Source organism: Syngnathus scovelli, chromosome 6 (genome assembly GCF_024217435.2).
Source record: "Syngnathus scovelli strain Florida chromosome 6, RoL_Ssco_1.2, whole genome shotgun sequence".
NCBI classification, from domain to species: Eukaryota; Metazoa; Chordata; class Actinopteri; order Syngnathiformes; family Syngnathidae; genus Syngnathus; species Syngnathus scovelli.
Genome location: NC_090852.1, coordinates 8232462 through 8253590, shown reverse-complemented (window position 1 = coordinate 8253590; position 21129 = coordinate 8232462). Strand labels below are relative to the sequence as shown.

Below are 21129 nucleotides of genomic sequence, written 5' to 3'. Positions count from 1 at the left end.
TTAAAAAGCCATTGTAAGAATAGCCAACAATCCAACCTTGAGTGAATTAAAGTCATGTGTTTTTCTTTCTGCCACAGCTTTCTCAGCGGGTGAGTCTTTCTTGCGTTGTTTCTGTCTTCCCAAGGAGAGGGCGACAGCGTGCGTGCGTGTGTGTTCGTGTGTGTGTTCGTGTGTGTGTGTGTGTGTGTGCGCGCGTGTGTTCGTGTGTGTGTGAGCAGATTGTCTTAAATATAAAGGCGTGTTACAAACAAGACTGGCACCATCTCTGGCCCCCCCAGAGAACGTGCGTCACCAACTTTGTCCTCTGCACTGCCCCCCCCTTTTTCCTTGAAACAAACAACTTCCTTATCAAAATGTTCCACTCACTTCCCTGTAAACATCCTGGCAGGCTTGTGCAGGTGCATGGACAATCTCTCCTTATTTCTCCCGGTCAGCCAAGACCCCACAACTGCAAACAGCAGGATACCAACACGCTCTTGACACTCAACAGCTCGGATTGTTTTGCAGGCTCTCAGGAATCAGACAGCTCCCAAACAGCCAAGAAGGACATGTTGGCTGCGCTGAGGGCCCGCCAGGAAGCTCTGGAGGAAACGCTGAGGCAGAGGCTTGAGGAGCTCAAGAACATCTGTATCAGAGAGGCTGTATGCTAAGACTTTGAAAAAAAAATCCCTTCTCTTCTGAATCTTCATTTCGAGCCTCATTTTACTTTCGATCTGCAGGAGCTGACAGGAAAACTTCCCAAGGAATACCCTCTCGACCCAGGCGAGGAAGCGCCCACAGTGAGGCGAAAGATTGGTACTGCCTTCAAACTGGATGAGCAGAAGATTCTTCCGAAGGGGGAGGTGAATGATTTCCATATTATGAAGATTTGGGGCAATTCATAACACACTTTAACTGTTTTGTCAAAATACCCAAAGGATCAAGAATTACAGCAAGCGGTGTGCTTTTTCAACTTTTTTTATTTCATTTTGGCTGCCAAATACACCTAGTTGCATTACCTTTGATACTATATTTAGCTTAAAGTAGAATTGAGATGTTTGACTTGGTGATCCCTGCTTGACAAATCCCAGCAGAAATGAGGAGAAAGACAGCCTTGTTATTATTGGAGGGCCTCATGTTTCTATAGAGACAATTCAGCGGTGTGAAAATCTGCACCTTGCTTTCTCTGGCAGCCATTATATACGTAGAGTAAGGGAGAATTACGGCGTCTGCAAACTAAGCTTGTTGTGTTTGGATCACAAATATGTAACTAGCTAATCTTGCCGGTGTTGTCATCATATCCTTACATATGCTCGTCCCAGGAAGAAGAACTGGAGCGGTTGGAGCGGGAGTTCGCCATTCAGTCGCAGATTACCGAGGCCGCCCGGCGCCTGGCCAGTGACCCACACGTGAGCAGCAAGAAGCTGAAGAAGCAGAGGAAGACATCTTATCTCAACGCGCTTAAGAAGCTACAAGAGATCGAGAATTCCATCAATGAATATCGGATTCGCTCTGGCAAGAAACCTACGCAGAGGGCGTCGCTTATAATTGAAGGTACCATCAGTATTTGTGGTCCCATGATAGTATTTTATCGTGTTGTGGCTTTTAAGTGCTGCAAAAGAAATAATAAATATCCAGAAAAAAATCTGACGAAATCACAAAGTCAAAACCCTGGACACTACTAAGCGTCGCTTAACGGCACGTTCTGACCATGGAACATTATATGAGAAAAATGACAATAACAAATGCTTTTTAAAATGTTTTCTTAAATTGTACAGGATTGTTATTCATAAAAAGCTGGCAAATATATGACCATAAAAACGGCTCAACTGAAAAGCCAAAAGAACAAAACTTTTGTTTGAAAAATCATTAACCAAATCAGATGACCAACCAAATGAAAAATAATGAGGAAAACAAACATGTTTTGTTTTTTAACTTCAGCAATAAAGTGACAAAATATGATAAAATGTTGAACAAAAATATGCCATAACCTATTTGTCATTAAAAATGACATAAGAAAATCCAATAAATGTGTCAAAATCTTTACTGTCACATTTTGGCTTACTCTGTGCACCCCCTGTTCTTCTTGGGTCGTGCTGTAGAGGCCAACCTGGGCTCTGAAGACAGCTCGCTGTCCGATGCTCTGGTCCTGGACGATGAAGACTCCCAACTGACCGGGACCCCCAACTTCTCACCAATGGCGTCACCCCACAAAGGTCTCCCCCCGCGCCCGCCATCTCACAGTCGTCCCCCGCCCCCGCAGTCCCTAGACGGGTTGCGGCACCTGCACTTCGGCCGCGCCGACTACGACAAATCGCCCATCAAGCCCAAAATGTGGAGCGAGTCATCGCTTGATGAGCCGTATGAAAAAGTCAAGAAGCGCTCGTCTCACTCGAGGTAGGAGCTAGGACTCTTTGCAACCCTTAAACCAAGGCACATATTTTCCAAAAGAAAAAGGTCACGGCATGGGACCCCAGATGACGATGCCTGTTAAAGTATTTTGTATACAATTTATTCAAATAATACCTTTTCTCGATAGTCACAGAAGATTCCCGAGCTCTGGCAGCACAGAAGCAGGAGGTAGCAACTCTCTGCAAAGCAGCCCCATCAGGAGCCTCCCTCAGTGGAACTCTCAGTCCAGCATGCCGTCCACACCGGACCTGAGGACCCGGACGCCACACTATGTGCATTCCACCAGGTCTGTTCTTGACAACTTAACCTCTGTCTCTTTGGGCCAATTAAAAGATCTGACGTGATGGAACCTTGTGGAACACATGGTAATCGGTGTTTTGATGATGGGGGGTCTTTGACATCTGTTTTTTCTGTAATGTCTAAGAATCCCAAATATTAACCCAAAGTGTTGTTTTTGTGCCCCACAGGTCAGTGGACATCAGTCCCACACGTCTGCACAGTCTCGCTCAGCACTTTAGGAACCGCAGCTCCAGTCTGGAATCCCAGGGAAAGCTCCTGATATCGGACCCAGATACGCACCCGCACGCCCTGGGCACACTGGGAAGCCCGGACTTTTTCCTGGGCCCAACACGCAGTTCCAATGGCTCCGACCCGCTGGACGACTGTTCCTCCTGCACCAGCCAGAGCAGCTCCGAGCACTTCTACCCCGCCGGCGGGACTTTGGCGCCCAGTAGCAACCCCAACTACTCAACCCTCGGGGAGGACTCTCCCTCCAAAGCCAGGCAGCGGCAGCGACACAGGTAAGACGAATGGAAGGCTACCAAGGGGACAGACTATATACATGCTCAAACAGCTTTCTAGATGTTGGGAAAGTTCTTTTTGTAGCTTTTCCCTTCTCTGTGATTGATCCACGTATTCCCTTCAGGTCTGCTGGTCACCTGGGGTCGTCCAACTCTGGCTCTATGCCAAACCTGGCAGCTAAGAACGGCTCAGTTAGCGGTTCGGGCGGCGGCGGTATCGGCGGTGGACACCACGGCGTCTACCTCCATAGCCAGAGCCAGCCGTCCTCCCAGTACCGCATCAAAGAGTACCCGCTGTACGTGGAGGGCAGCCCCAACCCGGTGGTGGTGCGCAGCCTGGAGAGCGACCAGGAGGGCCACTACAGCGTGAAGGCCCAGTTCAAGACCTCCAGCTCCTACACGGCCGGGGGACTCTACAAGGAGGCCTGGGGAGGGGAGGAGGGCGGCGAGGGCGGCGGGCGACTCACGCCGTCCCGCTCGCAAATCGTACGGACTCCATCGCTGGGGCGAGAGGGGAGCAGCGGAGGAGGCGGGAGGGCGGCCGTTTCGGAAGAGCTGCGCTGCTGGTACCAGAGGTCGTCCGGGAGCCTGAAGGAGAGGAGTCACTCCCATTCGGGGTCCACCTCATCTGAAACAGGGTCACAGCAAGGCACGCTAGGACACGGGCGGGGCAGCAGGGTGGGAACGCTCGCCAAAGGCTCACCAGGTGCTCATCCTTTACTCGTGCTCATTTCATAAGTACAATAACAGTATGCCGGTTGCCTGACTTTTCGTCAGGTACACTCTCCGGCTTCCTTCTACTTTCCAAAAACATATTTCTTGGGTTAATTAAAGACTACACGTTCTTTTGTGGGGGTTTTTGTCAATCAATTACCAAAATAATTGCCAATCAATTTGATAATCGATTTGTTGTCAATTAATTGCTGCTTCTCTGAATAAAGTGAACGAGTGCTACAGCTATCAAATATTTTTCAAACCGAATATTTTACTGATTATCCCGTTGTTTCTGTGTGTTATCGAATAAGAAAGGATTTTTATTTATTTGCTTTTATTTAACATAAAAGGCGCGCACAAGTTATTTTTGTTCACCATCCTTAAGTTCAATTCTAGTGTCTGTGACTTAATGGTGGCTGATGTACGCGTGATGATGAGCGATGTGGAGCTAAGTGTTAAATATGTGCCAGTGTTATCAATGTTCCTAACCGAGGCTTATTTTCCCCTGATAGTCGCGTCCCCACACAGCCAGAGGAGTATGACGCCCTCCAGCGAGCATGCAGCCACGCCCCCCTGCAGTCCGCAGCACATCCTGAACTGGCAGAGCGGGTGAGACCCCCGGGACGCGCTCGGCATGTTTCACGCTGCTACTCCTTTGTCTCGCATTGCTGCTCTTTGGCTTCACAATTTGATTCACTCTGCAGCCTAACTTTGCTCCTCCTCACGGCTCTCCCTGCTCTACACTAACACAGCTTCCCTTGTGTGTGTGTGTGGGTTGTGTGTGCGTGTGTGTGTGCGTGCTGTCTTCTGCTTTAGAGGCACAGCTGACAGCTCTCCCACTGAGGACCTCTGTCGGTCTCCTCTTCAGCCCAGCTCTGGTGTCTAGAGGTACTGTCCCTAGTCCAAGAACTCCCAACCCCAGCTATGCATTCTTTGTGGTGGTAGTAGCGCTTCTCTCTTTCTGGCTTCAACCTGTACTTATTCACTAATCTGCTTTCAAATTTCTCACGCTTTATGTTGACTCACTAACAAAGAGGTGTCCGCTGTAAAGGAGACCGTAGACCTTTTCACATCACAGATCATTCCAGGTGTCATAACGTCCCGTTCCCTAGCATGAAGCAGTGTTTATTTGATCACAATGGCATTAAAAAGTTTTTTGGTGAGGTTTTGTCCCCGTTGGCCATGGCAGCCGGCTCATTTTGGCCCAAATCCACTGAGAACATCTAACCCCCGTTGTGTTGTTTTTCTGATGCCCATTTCCTCCTTTCGGCAGGTCGTTCACTGACAGCTGCTTCCTGGGCGGCCCTTCCTGTTCTGAGCTGGCGGATGTGCAGTGGTACAGACGCGACAAGGCCAAACCTGGAACTCTGGTGTGAGACCTTCCCGAAAAGGCCTCCTCCCCCTTTTCACCGCATCCCTACTCACAACAGCTGTACGTGGCCCTCCCTCCATGGCACCGCACCCCCCTCTCCACTCGGGACGTGAGCTACGGGGCCCAGTGGATGTCCAAGAGAGCCCAGTCTTGTGTGTTTCAAGTTGTTCCCCCTGACCCAGAGGATTCCTGCTGGTTTTGAGCCACCAGTCCTAAAAACCCATACAAGTGTGTTGGGTTTCAGTATTTCCATTCATCTTTTATTTTTCCCTTGCATATTTATTATCAAACATGGAGAAGACGACTTTTCTTAAGAAGAAGGAAAAAAAAAACAATCTGGCAAAGATTTATGACAAAAATTCCCTTACCAGGTTTTAACCCACAGGCTGGATGGACTGGTCACAGGTCATCGAGGATAGAACGCAATCTGGACTTCAGCAATAACGAACAGTGTTGGATTTGTTCTCGAAAGAGAGACTGCCGACTGTGTCATGTGCAGAGGATTTGCAAAGTTGATGCTTTTGCCTTCCGTTCTGAGCTCACGCTCATCATTTCCTATCCGTCGCTCCGATGGTTGCAAAATTAAGAGAATTTTCATGGTTGCAAAGTTTCCATGGGAATTAACAGGAATAAACCAGAAAGTTACAACATTGAAAATTGGCTCCTGTACTATTTGGTAATAAAATTTTATTTTGCATCGTTTTAACTAAGACAACCGTTTTGAACTGTCACACAATGAAATTGGAAAATGTCTTTATTCTTTTGCATTGTGCAGCAGGCCAAAATAATTGCAATTACGAATGAATGAATTGTCGATCCGCCGCCACTCAAGTGAAGTAGAAAAAAGTGGAGCAACACAGTACTGTAAACTGTGACGCAAGTGAGCAAGGACAGTTACCTAAGGCATTTTGAATGGACGTCTGCTTGTGGTAAAACTAAAATGTTTCTATTTCTGCATTAATGTGATAGCTATTCTATTAAAGTCAACAATTGCAAGTTAATTCCCATGGAAATTCACCGGAAATATTCCAGAAATTTACCATGAATGAGACCCTCGTCACTTGGATGTCATCCCGCCTGGACACTCTTCAGTTTGGGATCTTTGCAGAGCAAAGCAGCTCTTGCTAATTGGCACATGGCATGTGAACAAAAGTATTGGGACATACGGCCATTACAAATACAGGATGTAGTAGCTTCTCCACATCATCTATTTGAACCACTACTTAACTGGCGAAAAGTTTGACTGTTCTTTTTTTACTCAATAGTGTTTTCTTGGAAAAATATAATTTAATTTTCATGAGATTATAATTTTATCTCTTGCAATACAACTCTAATCTTGTAATATTTCAAAAAAAAAATCATCTTAAAATAAGATTAATATTTTTACATTAAAAATACTACTGCAATGTTGCATTGCAACATTTAATCTCAGAATATTGTCAAAAAAAACTATTCCAGTGTTGTGCTATAATTTTCTCTAGACAAAGTATAATTTTAATTTGGAAATATTAACTTTTCTTGAAAAAATATAATTTAATTTACATGAAACTAATATTTTTTTTTCTGAAATAAATACGATTAATCTCATAGTGTTATGAATTATTCATGACAAGATTTAACTTAATCCTCATGAATTTAAAAACAGTCTGGATTTTTTCTTCTCTGGAGGGGAAATAAAGCAACAATTAAAACATCCATTCACTACAACCATTTTATTCTGTTGGAATAGTCACATGTCCGTCACTAGATCCTTTGTGGGAATCTAATGAAAATGACTGCAAAATCATCTATTTGAACCACCACTTAGTAAATTTACTTACTACTACTTACTAAACTAATGGCCTTCAACCCATCCGAGGTGTGTCCCAAGACTTGTGTCCATATAGTGCCTGTACACACGTGCACACACACAAACAGTGAGGGTCAGAACACTTGTATTCATGGGTGCTACAATGCTTAGTTTTTTGGGGGTGCCAACCATAATGTGGTCACTGGTGGCCTTGAAAAATAGCAGCCACACAGATTAGCCAAAGTTCAGAAAGCACAATGTCACCTCCACTCACAGACTTGTCATCAGGACTAAAGAAAAGCCATAAAGCCAGGTACACACACAAATTTTTAACATCATTACCCGTTTTTAACATGTGAGGGAGCTAACGCACACATGACAAGGATAAATATCCTTTTACAGTGTGAGAACTGTTCTCCAAATGACCAACATAGTATGACATGCACGCAACCATGTGTTGCAGTACCAACACTCACCTGTGGGAGGCAGCATGGAAATACAAAAGAACAAACTAAGTTTAGCTGGTAACTCATAGGTAACTGCAGACTTCCATTCATTACTCGTCAAAAAGGTATTTTCTAGCATTGATTGGAAGTGGGGGAAATGCTCATATTTGGTCCGGCTGTCAGTATGTGTGCGGTACACCCATTTACCAACGCACTTTTTTAATATTTACAATAGTTGGCCTTGATTGTTTTCTGGTCTGATCAGGGAAGAAAAATCACTCTTAACATACTTCTCATCACGGGATAACCCTCAGGATCGACTTTTAAGCACATCCGATGATTTTTTCCTGAAACTACTAAAATGCAGTTGAAATGCTCGAATTTGGTCCGATTGACAGCTTGTATGTACCTCTCTGGGCCCACCAACACAGGTTATCCCTCAGGATAATCGTTCAGAAATAACTGACAATATCTGGACCTTTGTTGACTTTGATCAGAAAGGTGTGCAATGGAGGAAAAATACTCAAATTAGGTCTAACTGTTGGGATGTGCGTACCCCGCTTATCCCACATCACACGAGATAATCGGTCAGGATGATCATTGCCAGACTACTGATAATCAAGCAATTATGGCTTGAAATGGAAGGAATGAAAACGCTCAACTTGGTACGATTATCAGCATGTGTGCAGTGCTTTACACAGTCTGCACCACAGGATTATCAATCAGGATAATCGTTTAGAGACACCCGATAATCAGGCCTTTGTTGACTTTGATCGGAGGGGAGTAAAAATACTCACATTTGGTCTGATTGTTTTTACACCCTGTGACCTGACACCACAGGATAATTGTTTAGAGGCATCTTTTAATAAGGCCTTGACCGACGTTAATAATCACAAAGGTCTGGTCAGATTATCGGTATGTGCATAGTGAAGGAATTTTCCCGTACGTCACCACATACAATGGGACAGGGTTAGAAAAGCACAACTCTCAGGACCGACCGCCAGCCAGCCTCGTGTTATATTTTGCACAACCGACCAACCACATGACTTTTGTTGCGTCAAGTCTCGATCTGTGCTTATTTACCTCACTTTCAGTCTCACGCCAACATCTACATGCTACCATTAGGGTCCCAAACTCAAAATATGTGCAAACGTCGCATTCCAATGCACCATTTTTTGCGCATGCCACTGAAGATGAAAGATACCCCCATCCTCAACATAGTGTATCCTTTACTGACCCTTGTGGAAACGTCAGAGTCTGGTGTGGTTCAGTGCAGCCTCCTTCTCCTGTTAATCTTGTGTCAAGCCATGCCAAGACAATTTCTACTCACTTGTTTTTTTAATGCTCTTAAAGAGGCTTGACATTGTTTTCTTAGGATTTTTTAATATTCACGCTTTTCAACAATGTTCTCCTCACTGTTGTTGTTGTTTTTCTATCCCGGTGCTACACAAGTTGACATGATACCATTGCCCCATAGAGTCAGTCCAGTACGAGTTGATTTTAACACAAGCAAAGAAATAGAGCATGTAAATGTTAACATGAATACTTTCGATGTGCTGTAGGAAAACAAGTGTGGAATTGATTATATATAAAAAAAAGAACATTAACAATGATGATAACTGAATTCCACAGTTAATTTATTCTTTTCTAATACAAATTTGTATAGTAACTTTACATTTTTCAAAAAGCGTGCCGTTGGAAAAGTGGTGGAAAAAAAATTTCAGAGACGCTGTCGCTGGTTCAGGAGATGAACACAAATAAATTATTGATGAATGTTTGCAAGGCTCCTGTCAGATTGTCACGATCTGTCTCCGTTCGTTTCCTTGTTTTAATGTTGCCATGGTTTCTGTTCGCGTCCCCCCGCCCCTCCTGTGTCTGCTCACAATCTATGTAATTGCCATCACCTGCCTCTCGTTACCTGTCTTCCATTTAAGTCCTGTCTGCGTCTCATGTCTTCTTGTTATTCTAGTTGCTTGTCTGTTCTCGTCTTGTTTCGTCTTTCTGTTCCGTTGTTCTGGTCCCTAGTCGAGCATCTATAGTCTGTCTTTTGAGTTCGTTCAATGAACCCTGGTCCAAGCTGCATTTTGGTCGCCCAGCTCCATTCACTTCATGACAGAACAATCCGACCAATTCAGCGACCAGCTCTTGGACCTACCGTTGCCGGTTCCCACAACTGCCTAATGGTCGCCACGGAGCTGGGCCACCCCCGAACCAGTTCCGACGGCGCGGATGCGGCGGCTGTCACTAGTTCCGGCGGCGTGGATCCGGCGGCGTGGATCCAGCGGCCGTCACCCAGTCGGCCTTCGGCGGCGTGTGACGTGTGACCACCACCCCATTGCCTCCCGCCCCTTTTGGACACCTTTTTGGTACTGTCACGATCCGTCTCCGTTCGTTTCCTTGTTTAATTAAATGCTGCCATTGTTTCTGTTCGTGTCGCCCCTCCCCTCCTGTGTCTGCTCACAATCTATGTAATTGCCGTCACCTGCCTCTCGTTACCTGTCTTGCATTTAAGTCCTGTCTGCGTGTCACGCCCCGTCGGATTGTTCTCGTCCCATGTCTTCTTGTTTCCAGTCTCCAGTCTGTTCTGTTTTAGTCTTGTCCCAAGTTGATCCTCTAGTCTATATTTTGGGTCCTTCAATAAACCCTGGTCCAAGCTGCATTTGGTCGCCCAGCCCCAATCACTTCATGACACAGATGTATTTGCATTATTTGAGTTTAATTTAATTATCCACTTGTGAATAATTAATGAATGTACTAATGGAAGTGTGTTTTTGTTTTTATCCGCAGTGGTTCTTAACCTGGGTTTGATTGAACCCTAAGGGTTCAGTGAGTCAGTCTCAGGGGTTAGGCAGAGCCTCTTCTGCAGAGGACCTAATACACCTGATTTATCGTGTAAATTCATGATGATGCATATCTGAACTAGCCTCGCAAAGGCAACAGCAGAAGTAATGCTGATTTGCAGGTATGTAGTAATTTGTTTTGAGTTCATTCATTGTGTTGGTTTTGTTCTTTGAACAATGGGATGTTCAAGCACAACTCATTTTGTGCACCAGTGAAAACATTGTCTTGAATTTTTTTTTTTCATTTTTCACCAAAGAGGGGTTTGGTAAATACGCAAACAAAACTGGTGGGGTTCGGTACCGCCAACAAGGTGAAGAACCACTGTTCTAATGTTTACTATTTTTGTCTTCCTGTTCTGAGTTGCTCCCGTCACCAGCTGGAAAGTTAGACATACTTGGCGTGAGAAAGTAGCCTCCTTGAATTTTTTATTTTTTTTTTATTCACTCATGTTTAAGTTTGGGTTTTGTGTGAGTCCGTGTGTGTATATGGTATTGCCATATGGGCCAAGTGAAATCTTGTGTTTAGGAGCCGTCCACGGTGTGTCGGAACGATGTCATCAGTTGTGTATTTTTCTTAGTGGGTGCACCCAAAAAATTGTGTTGGATTTACTCAATGATTCATCCAGATAATTCTGTTGTATGCAAGCACTTGACAAAATAAAATTGAATTCTAACATCGCAAAATAAAAAGTAAAAGAAAGATTATACTATAGTACATATACGTTGTACTTCTATGAGCCTTTTACGCCTCTGTTGCAATGGCGTCATCTGTTGGTCTTATTGCGTGTCACAGCGGGAGAGATTGGATGAACAGACAATTTTAAGTATGAAAGGCAACATTTATAGAAAACATTTAACTTGAATAAGTAGTAGAGTAGAGGCTGAGATGATAGTGTTCAGTTTGTCATTTGCCACATTGCATCTAAGACATTTCATGTGTCTGTCTGATGCAAATGTATGGCTCCTCATCCGTGCAGCTCGCAGTTTGCCAAAGTCCATCTTAAAGAAATAAATGTCTAAGTATAGCAATATTATGTTCTTGGCAAACTTTGATCACTGAGTTTACTTACCATCCTCATCAAGCACTACGCAGTCACCAGTGGCGCTGTCTGGCTCGCTATTTGTAGTGTCAAAGTTAAGAAAACTATTGCTTGATTCATCAGTCCATACGTAGGTATCAGGCTAGAAAACAAGTCACATAAGTATATGAATGAGTTAAGTGTCAAGATTACAACTGCTTGGAAATGAATTTCCTGTTGGTTGGTCGCCATCTAGATTATGTTCTTTGAATCCTACAATATTATGAGTCAACTTGGAGTTTGGGTTTGCAGGTGACTGAAGTGTTAATAAGTCTGTATAAGTTACTTTAAAGTGGATTTATTCACAAAGTTGAACTGAAGTGCTCATTCCGCTTGTGTGATGTGTAACGTCAACCTAGATGGACGTGTTCTACTAGTTTCAAATGTCCCAACCTTGCAATGCGGATGAGGCACACCTCGACAACTCTTTCCTACAACATGGTGGCAAGATTGATTCTGAAGGACACCTTCCATTTCTATGTGGCAAAAATGCCACTGCCAAACATAAGTGATGGGATTCAATCAGAAATGTATGGATGAATATTTTACCGTCGCTGTATCATTGAGTCCGATCCAGACTACGTCAGTATTACCACCCGCTATGGCCAATTCCTGAACGAATATATTTTCCAGGTCATTCTGGATGGAAACCAAATTCCCACCGAGAATGGTGCAGACTGCCTGATACAAAAAGAGAAACACATTTGATTTCACTTATTTAGATCCGCCAGATACGCAGATTTGGCTCTCAGCCAAAATGTTGAATCAACAGGCAAGAGGACTTCTCTGATTGTAAGAACGGAAAACTGGTTAAGAACTACAGTACAAGGATTTCTTTCCATACCTGTGCATCGCTAAAGGTCCTTCCTTCATCTTGGTAGATGTAACAGTTACAGTTGAACTGACTCCAGCCTGGCGGACAATTATTTACTGCGACATAATTGTCGATTCAGGAAGAAAATAAAACATGTCAGTCAAATCAGTTGTAACAAAACTAAGAAATTGTTCATTGAGTTATATACTGTAACTACTTACTTCGCTTATGGAGTACAATGAAAGACGACTGTAAAAAATAAGAAGCACATTTTTAGAATTAGACTGCAGAACAATGACGACAGAAATACATCATCGTGTTTAATTTCAATCAGTGTGTTAGATTAGGACTTACACCTCCAGTCAGCAATCCGCAGATCACACAAAGGAGACTCAAGGAGCGAAGAGAAAAGGCCATCTGTGAAATGAAAGAAAAACACGGCATGTTTCTAACCATAAAATATCAGTGTTACATTTAAATCTTATCATGTGGGGGCGAAAAGAATAACAGTGCAAAAAAAAACCCCCACATGGAATTGAGTTTCAAAATCAGGAAGGAAAATTGTGCGAAGTTACCTTTGCAGTCAAAATGCGTCTGATTGAGAAAGACGACGAGCAGCATAATATACATTCACTTGACAGAATTGGAATGTTGAATGTGTAGGTTGTCAAAGTCACATGACACAAGAGAAGTATAATTTGTCGACAAACTATGAAGGAGGCTCCATCACTGCTGTTATTTCTTTGCAATACAGGTTTTGGACTGAAGTGAGTCACTGCCAAAAAAAAAACAAGTCATAAGTTTTGGCCACTTTAAAGTTACATTCATAGCATATAGCAGTTCCGACACTTGGCAAAAAATGTTTAAAAAACAAAAAAAACGTATACTTTTCATTTTACTCTCACCATATTTAATTGAAATGACAATGGAATATCCACATAGGAAACATAGTATGTAACATATGTAACTCTAAAGTATGTATTCAGACTGGTTTATCAGGAAGATGTCAACATTTGTTTTTCCGAGTATGGTCCTATGCATTAAGGAGGAGATTTGCAAGCAGCTAAAAAGTTTACCAAAAAACAAGTATATAACAGTTTGCTCGACAATTGTTGTGTTTGGTGCATTGTTGTTGTTTTTTTTTTTTTTTTTTAACAAAATCCTCAATGATTTTTATGTATTATAAGAGCCAGAGCAGCAAAAATACAAAATAAATTGAAATAAAATAAAAATTGAAATCCTTTTAAACTGTTTTATCAACAATAATCTAAGAGGGAAAAACCCCCAATTCTGATTAATCAAATTTTTTAGCCCAAAATGCTGATGTTTTTTTTTGTTTGTTTGTTTTTTTCAATGATGCACAGGTTGTTAAATTCGTTATAGTCTACTTAATTATAATATTACTGTATTATGTGCACAATATTAGAAAGTGACTTATTGAAAAACAAAACACAAAATGTGCAAAGACAATAACTTGAGATAGGCTGGATGGTCGGACGGACGGACAGATCGAACATCACACTGAGTCCACGTGCTCCAGTAAAGGCCCAGTGTCTCCATCTGGTTCCTGTTGTTTCGACAATGATGAGTCATATTTTGCTTCTCGGACCAGAAGTGACACAAGGAAACAGCTGACCTGTGAGACACGGTCATACCCACGAACATGGGCTGTCGTACTCCCGTAGCGCTGGAGGCCTCTCCACGACAGCAAGACGATATAGAGGGACAGTATCAGACACAGCAAAGTGAACGCTACTGCACTGCCCTTAGCCAGGTATGAGCCGACAAGCTGAGAAGAGGAAGTAGTGAACAGTACGTTGACTTTTACAATACAGCACAGTCATAGCTCAAGACATATAGGGACTCACTTGTTTTCTTGTATTGAGCGTAGGTGGCCGCTGAGACGAGATGCAGTACCCTAACAGCAGGCTAGAACCAATCAGCAAGCAGAGGACGTGCACACTCAAAAGGATAATGATCTGTGTAGAGCAAGGTTATTATAGAACAGATTGAAAAAACATTTTCGGCGATGCAAATGTGACATGACCAGCATCAGAAACCAGGTGATTGGTCGGTACCCGAGCCATTAGCGCGTGATGTCATTTGCAGACAACAGCAAGTGGCAAAATGTGTTTTTAAACATGTTAAATACACATGAAAAATAATGAACTTATCAAATTGATTCCGGATACAATGTTAAACCTTTTCCTGTTGGAAATGGCTAAAGTGCACTACTTTTTAAATATTTGAATTCATATGATTAATAAGTAAATTGAGTTATGAGCTTGGAACAAATTAAACACGTAAATCAACACAGGGTTGTTTATGATATGATAGAGGTCGTATTGTTTTAATCAAACGCTTGCCTTGAGTTTATTGGCCTTCCTCTGAACTTCTACTGCCACACATCCAGCAGCCATGAACTGTAACAACAGCAACAAACTAGATTGTTCATGTGTGTCATGCGGTTAGCATGATCTGACGCGGACTCACAAGGATGCTGGACCACACCGGCATCGTCATGGCAACGGAGCAGTCGTAGCTCACGCATGCATGGCACACGACGGTCAACACGCAGACGGCACCGCTCAAGAACTGCACCACCTATGTGCAAACAACAATGGTCCAGTAGGACAATGGAGGCATTTTGGAAATCAAATGCATCTGCCTGGGATGTGGCCTACTGCTTGTTTTACATGATCACGTGATGAAAAGTAGATTAATGAAAGTGGTGAGCAAAACAGTCACTCAGTACTACGAGAATGAGAAATACTTTTTTTCTTTAATCGTATCATCATATTCGTTTTGATTTGTTGCACCACAAATCAGGAGCGACTCACCCCGCTGACCAGCAGCCTGGTGTTGACCACTGAAGAGAACCAACGATGAATCCTGGCGTGGTGCAAGTTCTGCTGCTCAGTGAGCCTCGTCTGTGGGCGCTCTTTGAAGTACACCTGGTACAGACCCTCTTGGAACATGTTCTCACTCATCTGCTATGCAGACCAGAAACGTCAAGACCATGTATGTAGCATGGTAAGCTTTTCAACATAACTTCCAAGTGGCAGAAGCTCAAGCACTGAAGCGTTTTTGCCATTGTTTTCAGTTCAGGTCAGCCGCAGCCACTCACGGTTTGCAATCCGAAAGTAACTTCAAAGATTTTCATTCTGCTGAATGCATACCTTCAATAAGAAATCTGAAGACTCACTCGGTTGCTTCTCAAGACTGCGAAGCAGGCCCAAGTTCAAAGTTCACTTCTCAGCAGGTTAAGGTAAGCAGGGTTAAAGTACACCAAAGAGGAAATGATTCCACTGTTTTTTTTTTTTTTACTTTCACTTCATATTCTATGTCTTTTTAAAGGTAAGACCTTAGTGGCTTGGAAAAATATGCCTGAATATTTTTAGTAATGTGACTTTTTTCTATTGTTACTTATTTTGGATGGTTAATGTCCCTGGATGTTTTAGCTTGTTTTATGAGGCTTGAGCTTAGGAAGAGTGTTTGCTTTCTGTATTGTTTGCCATTAAGTGTTGACATTTCTGCAAACGCTGTTTCCTCTCTGTTTTTTTTCTTTCCACTGAGTAGTTTTGCTTTATATTTTCATAGGGGATAACCTCTCCAGAATTCACAAATAAAAAGTGACCACATTTTTAAGAAACTGTCAACAGACCAGCACACAACACATCTTTACATCATATACAAATTTTATTCTTCCCTTCATTGACTGTAAAGTCAAATTATACAGTGACACAGAGGAGAGAATATTTACATTCAAGTGTAAAACATGGATTGTCGACTGAGTCACAGTTTTGCCACCACAAAAATGAGATTCACGATCGAAGAAAAACAGCCAATCAAAACTATCATTGTGCGCATTGTTCTCAACATGTGACACGCTGCAAATAAAAAAGCCCCATATAGCTACAGTAGAAAAAAATCATTTAATGTCCATTTGTAAAATGTAATCTGGCCACTTCTTCACATTATCTGAGCTTGACCTGATATGATACATTCTGAAACAAAGTGTGTAAAGTATCAATACCAGTAGCAGCTTGTGCATTTGGTCCCAGGGTCTTCAATATTAAATGCATGAATTAAATCGATATGAAAATATTTTTGCTTCATCACATACATACATTTAAACCTTAAGATCTGACATTGTGTCTCAACGTATTTGTACACTCAATCCCATTAACTCGAACCTTTCTGGCAATTTAAATAAAGCGTAAACAAGTGAGCTACATGAAACGACTTAATCACATAGGCTAGCTATCCTTTGATTTTGATTGTCTGTTGAATATTTTCAGCCCTAACAGAGTGTGTCAAAGAAACACAACCCTGTTACTCATATAATCAGAAACTTACATACTTTATTTATCTTTTTTTTTTTTCACGACATAGCTAAGTTTGTGCTTGACTAGTTAGCATATCAGCCAGCATTTCATCTTGAGCAAAACATCAGCAGCAATTTGTAACCCTTGCAATCCTGCTACTATGTACAGTAATAATAAAATTAAAATTGTAATAAAATAAATGGAACTTTAATTGAAAGCGATTTATTCAAAAATATTTTTAAATGTGTTTCTGTGGCCTACCTATCTCAAAGAGCTGTGCTAAATACAGTATATGACTAATTAAATATCTCATTTAAAAAAATGCACTGTTGATGGTTGAGCTAGATACATTTTCTTGAGGAAGAATAATATTCAATGAATGGTCTTTTTTAAAATATATATAGTATATTTTAAATAATAACTTTATAGAAATGCTATTTTAATTGTTTTTGCCAACTCTTGAATGACCCGGAGGCTGAAATCTGATTGGACCAAAAAACATCTCATCTAAAAATGAAAGATGTGCTCCAAAATGAAGACAAAAGATAAATTAATACAATTTGATCGAACCAGTCTTAGAATTCAAGTGTCCTTCTGTTGAAAACATCACGTCACCCATCAATCAATCTGCGTGTTCAGATACACCACGATGGCCGTGATGTCGTCACGGTACATGCGAGCCAGGTCCTGCGGCAGGGCCAGCATGGACGCCAGCTTCTCGTGGCACAGCTCGCCGTACTCACCGGTGCCCAGGGCGTGCCGGATGAGGTGCGTGGCAGCGTTAGCGTCAGAGGCGGGTGAGGCGCGGGCCTGGCGCTTGAGAAGGAGCTGATGCAGCTGGCCCAACTTCAGCTGACGTTCCGACTGAGAGATGGGAGACTGGGGGATGACATTTAGGGAAGTTTGCGTTTTGTTGTTCAAACAATGGAGGCATCACTGATTAATATGCTTGATTTTAGAAATTAGAATCTTTTTTGGTTGTTCATATCGGCGGCTGGAAAAGCTTATCTAAAGGCATCCATCTTGTGAGCATGCACACCTGCAGGTGAAGGCCGCTCAGGTGCTCGCCAACCAGCCGCACGGCGTCCTGGCTCCTCAGCTCGTCCCACAGGCCATCGGTGGCCAGGATCAGGAAGCGGTCCTGTGGCCTCACTTTGTGGTATGTGACCTCCGGAGTCGCATCGAGGTACGGTGGCGTCAGGTAGTTGGGTAGCGTGTAGTGGTAGAGGTTGAGCGAGTCGGGGTGGACGTCGGATTCCAGGCTAGCTAGGATGCTCCGTTGCAACTCATGGCTCCACTTGAACCTCACATCCCCAAATGCTCGCGAGGGCATCAAAACCTGATGATGCGAAATTATTTTATTCAGAAAAATCTAATTACCAGTTTTAGTTATTTTTCTCCTTCACCAAACAAGCTTTTACTTTTCTGCTGTTAGGTTTGATACCAAAGGGAAGAAAATCTTTTCAAAAATCTTTCTGACTTAGAAGCACACATCACTCAGAGGGAAAAAGTTTTAAACTGATTAAAGACTGCTTTTGAAATGGAAAAAATGGACATATCTGCTTTCCGCCATGCTATGTTCAAGAATGTGAAACCATAAAAAATTGCAAAATAGCAATGGCACAAGTGATGGACCAAGTCCACTTTACTCAATTGCTAATTTGGCAACACTGACTATGCTTTGGTAAACTAAAAGTGTGCTCAAAATAATAGTAGTAAATTAATGTATGCAAAGCTCAAAATAATTATATTGTACTCTATTTTCTTTTCCATTTCTTAATGAAGAAAATGGCTATTGTGTTACTCAAAACGATGGCAGTTCTTTAAGCACAAGCAACTCTGGAAGTACCCCCCTCCCAAAAATCATCACTCACCCCTAAAATTCTGTCATCTGTGACCACAGTCTGCCTTTCTGAGGGTGGGTGTTGGGCCCTGATGCGCTCTAGCTCAGCCTGGTTCTGGCAATTGTGGTCCTGAGAAAGAGGCACAGCGGTCCATGTGCCGTCGGCTTCCTGAACACCCAACACTGCTCTGCAGTCGCCAGCGTTCGCCACATGGATGCCCTTTGGGCCGACGTGAGCAACACAGGCTGTAGACCCGGCGAAGGCAACCTGGAAGCAATGATACATTAGCCCAGCACAATGGTGGCACATTCATTTTTACAGTGCATAGACTTAATTAGGTTTTCTGTTATGATATGTTCAAAAATGTACAATGAAATATACGTGAAAAATGATCAATTTAAGGGGAAAAAAACTGCAAAATGAATGCAACCAGATTTACAAGTCTTGAAAATGTAAATACCAGAAGGTATTTAAAACAAGAGTGGCGCAGGCTGCCCACTATGTCAGCCATGGGCCATACTGTGACCAAACCTATAAATATTAGGACCCTACCTGGATGGCAGTGCTTTTCATCAAGTCATTGGACAGAGGAACTTGAGCCTCTAAGGAGATGTCGGCATCCAGACGCTTGAAGGCATAATGCAGGGCATCTGAAGGGCTGGGGGCAAAAAAGACAATACCTCCTGTCTGGATGTCATATCTGTATCTACTGTATCTCTCTCTCTCTCTCTCTCTCTCTCTCTCTCTCTCTCTCTCTCTCTCTCTCTCTCTCTCTCTCTCTCTCTCTCTCTCTCTCTCTCTCTCTCTCTCTCTCTCTCTCTCTCTCTCTCTCTCTCTCTCTCTCTCTCTCTCTCTCTCTCGCTCTCAATCAATTAAGGTTTGTAATCTAGTATTTGTGTTTAGGAGACATTGAGCACATACCACATGCCTTCCTCATGTTCGTGGCTGTCCAGAAGCTCCTGCCAGAAGACTCGGAGGTGGTGGACGTAGAGTGAAGCCGAGTCGCGGTAATTAAAGTCGGTGTGGTGCTTATACCAGCGCAAGACGGGCGGGACGGGCCTGCCGCGTTCCATGCATGTCTCCAGCTCCTCCAGACTGCCCCTGGGCATCATGGCGATGGTGATGTAGTACAGAAGGCGCTCACTGACCGCCTGCGCGCAAGCCCAGCCACCATGGCCATCGAAGATGCCAAAGAGTGTGCCCTTTGCCTAGGGAGAGGCATTCCCTCCTTACAACTTAAGCGAGGTGCACAAATGAAGACAATCTAGACATATCTCAGCTATTTCCCTCCGTTTGGATCAAAGTTAGCAATGACTCTTATGTGAAAATCCTGTAGTTGGGTGAGTTAATTTTTTCCCTACCTCTCAAAACGAAAAAGGTCAGGCAGACAATTGTAAGGTTTAAAGTTGCTTAATGTTTTTGATAGCAAACCCTTAAAGGTTGGATCAACACAGATTTTAACCGAGCCACTTAATTAACCTTTAGACATCGTATGTTCCGGGCCAATTTTTACCCAGACCAAGAATATCCTCACGTGTCAAACTACAATGTACAGACAAGTCGCACTGTTGGAGAGGTGTCCACCATTTAATAAGACAACAGGAATTCAAAGTGGCACGGAAATAAAATACCTGCAAACAGGTGGCTGCGCTGCGGCGGTCTTCATTGGGCGTATTGGCGGCTAAATAGTTGCTCTCAAACTTTCGCACAAGGCTGAGCCCTTGGACATCAAACTCTGGCACAATCACACTCTGCAACACAGGTGAAAAAGGCTGGAATGGAAATTCAGCAATTCACAGTACTTTTTCCTCAACATTATCAAATGCATCAAAACAGTCTCTGCTAACAGATTCATGCCAATTAAAAGAATTATCTGAATTTAAAAACAAGCTTTCTAGGCGATAAATGAACAAAAATAAAAAACGATGTCATGTCAATTAGACAAATCAGTAAGTAGAGCAGTATCTGGGAGTCAAGGTGACAGCAGAGTTGATCCCCAGTGTATCTCCAGTGTTACCTGCTCATTTGCTCGAAGTATACTGTCGATCTGCATTCGACTGAGCTGAAAGTCAAAATCCTGATGTGTTGACAGCTGACGTCCACTTTGGGTAGTCAACGGAACACATGTGCACAACTTGTGCTCACTTCTGATCGACAGATTCCAACAGGACGAAGAGTGACGATGCTGGTGTGCTTGCTTGGGGAACACTGCGGGAGGGCGATACTGAGGAGACACCCCCCAAAATATCCCTCGTTAAAATGAACAATTGAGTATTGAGTCAGAAAGACGAAATAAGAACCTGTAGTGCATTTGGGATGTCGCTGCCTCTTCTTGACGCTCGTTCAATGATGCTGGCGTACGAACGCCTCAACATTTCTTATAACGTTAAAACAATTGTTAACTTAACCAATAGTTTGCCTGCGTATAGATAGCAAAAGGGGAACGTTAGGTACGCGCAACGAAATTAGCCGAAAGGTGAACTCATATTTGTTTTGTTATCTATATAGGTTACACGGGCTAACGTTAGCGTCGCGTGCTACTTCAGCGTAATCACGACTTTTGTATTATTTAAAACTCAAACCAGAGCGTCGTTATATGAATTACAAAATACGGCGCAAATAAATAAGTTTTCACGTATTAAAACACACACAAGGGGGTTGAGTAAAGTCGTGAACAGAGGGGTGTCAAGAACAGCTAAGGCACGTGACTAT

At 42.9% G+C, this 21129-nt stretch overlaps 4 protein-coding genes across 17 annotated transcripts in view; 1 reads left to right on the top strand and 3 right to left on the bottom strand.

The window, feature by feature from the left end:
* Nucleotides 1–9289, top strand: part of frmd4a (FERM domain containing 4A) — a 92066-nt gene extending 82777 nt beyond the window's left edge. For 8 of the 13 annotated variants that reach the window (XM_049723881.2, XM_049723879.2, XM_049723880.2 and 5 more), the window contains exons 15-24: nt 78–89; nt 508–641; nt 720–842; nt 1302–1533; nt 2082–2376; nt 2519–2677; nt 2859–3191; nt 3317–3897; nt 4418–4514; nt 5179–9289. In XM_049723881.2, coding sequence (XP_049579838.1) covers nt 78–89; nt 508–641; nt 720–842; nt 1302–1533; nt 2082–2376; nt 2519–2677; nt 2859–3191; nt 3317–3897; nt 4418–4514; nt 5179–5281 — 2069 coding nt within the window. In that variant the 3' untranslated portion in view covers nt 5282–9289. Of the gene's footprint in view, nt 1–77; nt 90–507; nt 642–719; nt 843–1301; nt 1534–2081; nt 2377–2518; nt 2678–2858; nt 3192–3316; nt 3898–4417; nt 4515–4721; nt 4794–5178 lie in introns of all 13 variants that reach the window. The other 5 variants (XM_049723877.2, XM_049723872.2, XM_049723871.2 and 2 more) reach the window with 3 other exon arrangements.
* Nucleotides 9290–10280: 991 nt separating this feature from the next.
* On the bottom strand, nt 10281–12986 carry LOC125971053 (snaclec botrocetin subunit beta). Its single transcript, XM_049723927.2, has 7 exons — nt 12821–12986; nt 12600–12662; nt 12467–12494; nt 12276–12361; nt 11981–12112; nt 11423–11534; nt 10281–11351 (listed from the first exon to the last, which is right to left on the bottom strand). The coding sequence occupies exons 2-7, from the start codon at nt 12660–12662 to the stop codon at nt 11275–11277; spliced, it is 498 nt and encodes a 165-aa protein (XP_049579884.1). The 5' UTR covers nt 12821–12986; the 3' UTR covers nt 10281–11274.
* Nucleotides 12987–13132: 146 nt separating this feature from the next.
* tmem253 (transmembrane protein 253) lies at nt 13133–15545 on the bottom strand. Of its 2 annotated transcripts, none has more exons than XM_049723919.1 (7): nt 15425–15545; nt 15086–15238; nt 14739–14849; nt 14612–14668; nt 14114–14224; nt 13882–14034; nt 13133–13812 (listed from the first exon to the last, which is right to left on the bottom strand). In XM_049723919.1, the coding sequence occupies exons 2-7, from the start codon at nt 15233–15235 to the stop codon at nt 13762–13764; spliced, it is 633 nt and encodes a 210-aa protein (XP_049579876.1). In that variant the 5' UTR covers nt 15236–15238; nt 15425–15545; the 3' UTR covers nt 13133–13761. The 2 variants fall into 2 exon arrangements, with proteins under 2 accessions (XP_049579876.1, XP_049579875.1); XM_049723918.2 differs by having other exon boundaries at nt 15086–15235; nt 15425–15529.
* Nucleotides 15546–15925: 380 nt separating this feature from the next.
* On the bottom strand, nt 15926–21115 carry pdp2 (putative pyruvate dehydrogenase phosphatase isoenzyme 2). Its single transcript, XM_049723896.1, has 8 exons — nt 20718–21115; nt 20435–20641; nt 20049–20168; nt 19339–19625; nt 18970–19075; nt 18448–18684; nt 17613–17912; nt 15926–17452 (listed from the first exon to the last, which is right to left on the bottom strand). The coding sequence occupies exons 1-8, from the start codon at nt 20790–20792 to the stop codon at nt 17192–17194; spliced, it is 1593 nt and encodes a 530-aa protein (XP_049579853.1). The 5' UTR covers nt 20793–21115; the 3' UTR covers nt 15926–17191.
* Between the last annotated feature and the right edge of the window lie 14 nt (nt 21116–21129).

What these genes read in the sequence shown, in the direction of transcription:
- LOC125971053 (XM_049723927.2), bottom strand. Translation starts at nt 12,662, where the DNA reads ATGGCCTTTTCTCTTCGCTCCTTGAGTCTCCTTTGTGTGATCTGCGGA. An exon ending in GACTCAATGATACAGCGACG is followed by an intron (nt 11,535 to 11,980) that starts GTAAAATATTCA and finishes CTTGTTTTCTAG; the next exon opens with CCTGATACCTACGTATGGAC. An exon ending in CGTAGTGCTTGATGAGGATG is followed by an intron (nt 11,352 to 11,422) that starts GTAAGTAAACTC and finishes TATTTCTTTAAG; the next exon opens with ATGGACTTTGGCAAACTGCG.
- tmem253 (XM_049723919.1), bottom strand. Translation starts at nt 15,235, where the DNA reads ATGAGTGAGAACATGTTCCAAGAGGGTCTGTACCAGGTGTACTTCAAA. An exon ending in CCAGGCTGCTGGTCAGCGGG is followed by an intron (nt 14,850 to 15,085) that starts GTGAGTCGCTCC and finishes GTTTGCACATAG; the next exon opens with GTGGTGCAGTTCTTGAGCGG. An exon ending in CGCTCAATACAAGAAAACAA is followed by an intron (nt 14,035 to 14,113) that starts GTGAGTCCCTAT and finishes TCCTCTTCTCAG; the next exon opens with CTTGTCGGCTCATACCTGGC.
- pdp2 (XM_049723896.1), bottom strand. Translation starts at nt 20,792, where the DNA reads ATGTTGAGGCGTTCGTACGCCAGCATCATTGAACGAGCGTCAAGAAGA. An exon ending in GAACATGAGGAAGGCATGTG is followed by an intron (nt 19,076 to 19,338) that starts GTATGTGCTCAA and finishes TTTTGCCCCCAG; the next exon opens with CCCTTCAGATGCCCTGCATT. An exon ending in CAGATGACAGAATTTTAGGG is followed by an intron (nt 17,913 to 18,447) that starts GTGAGTGATGAT and finishes TCGCATCATCAG; the next exon opens with GTTTTGATGCCCTCGCGAGC.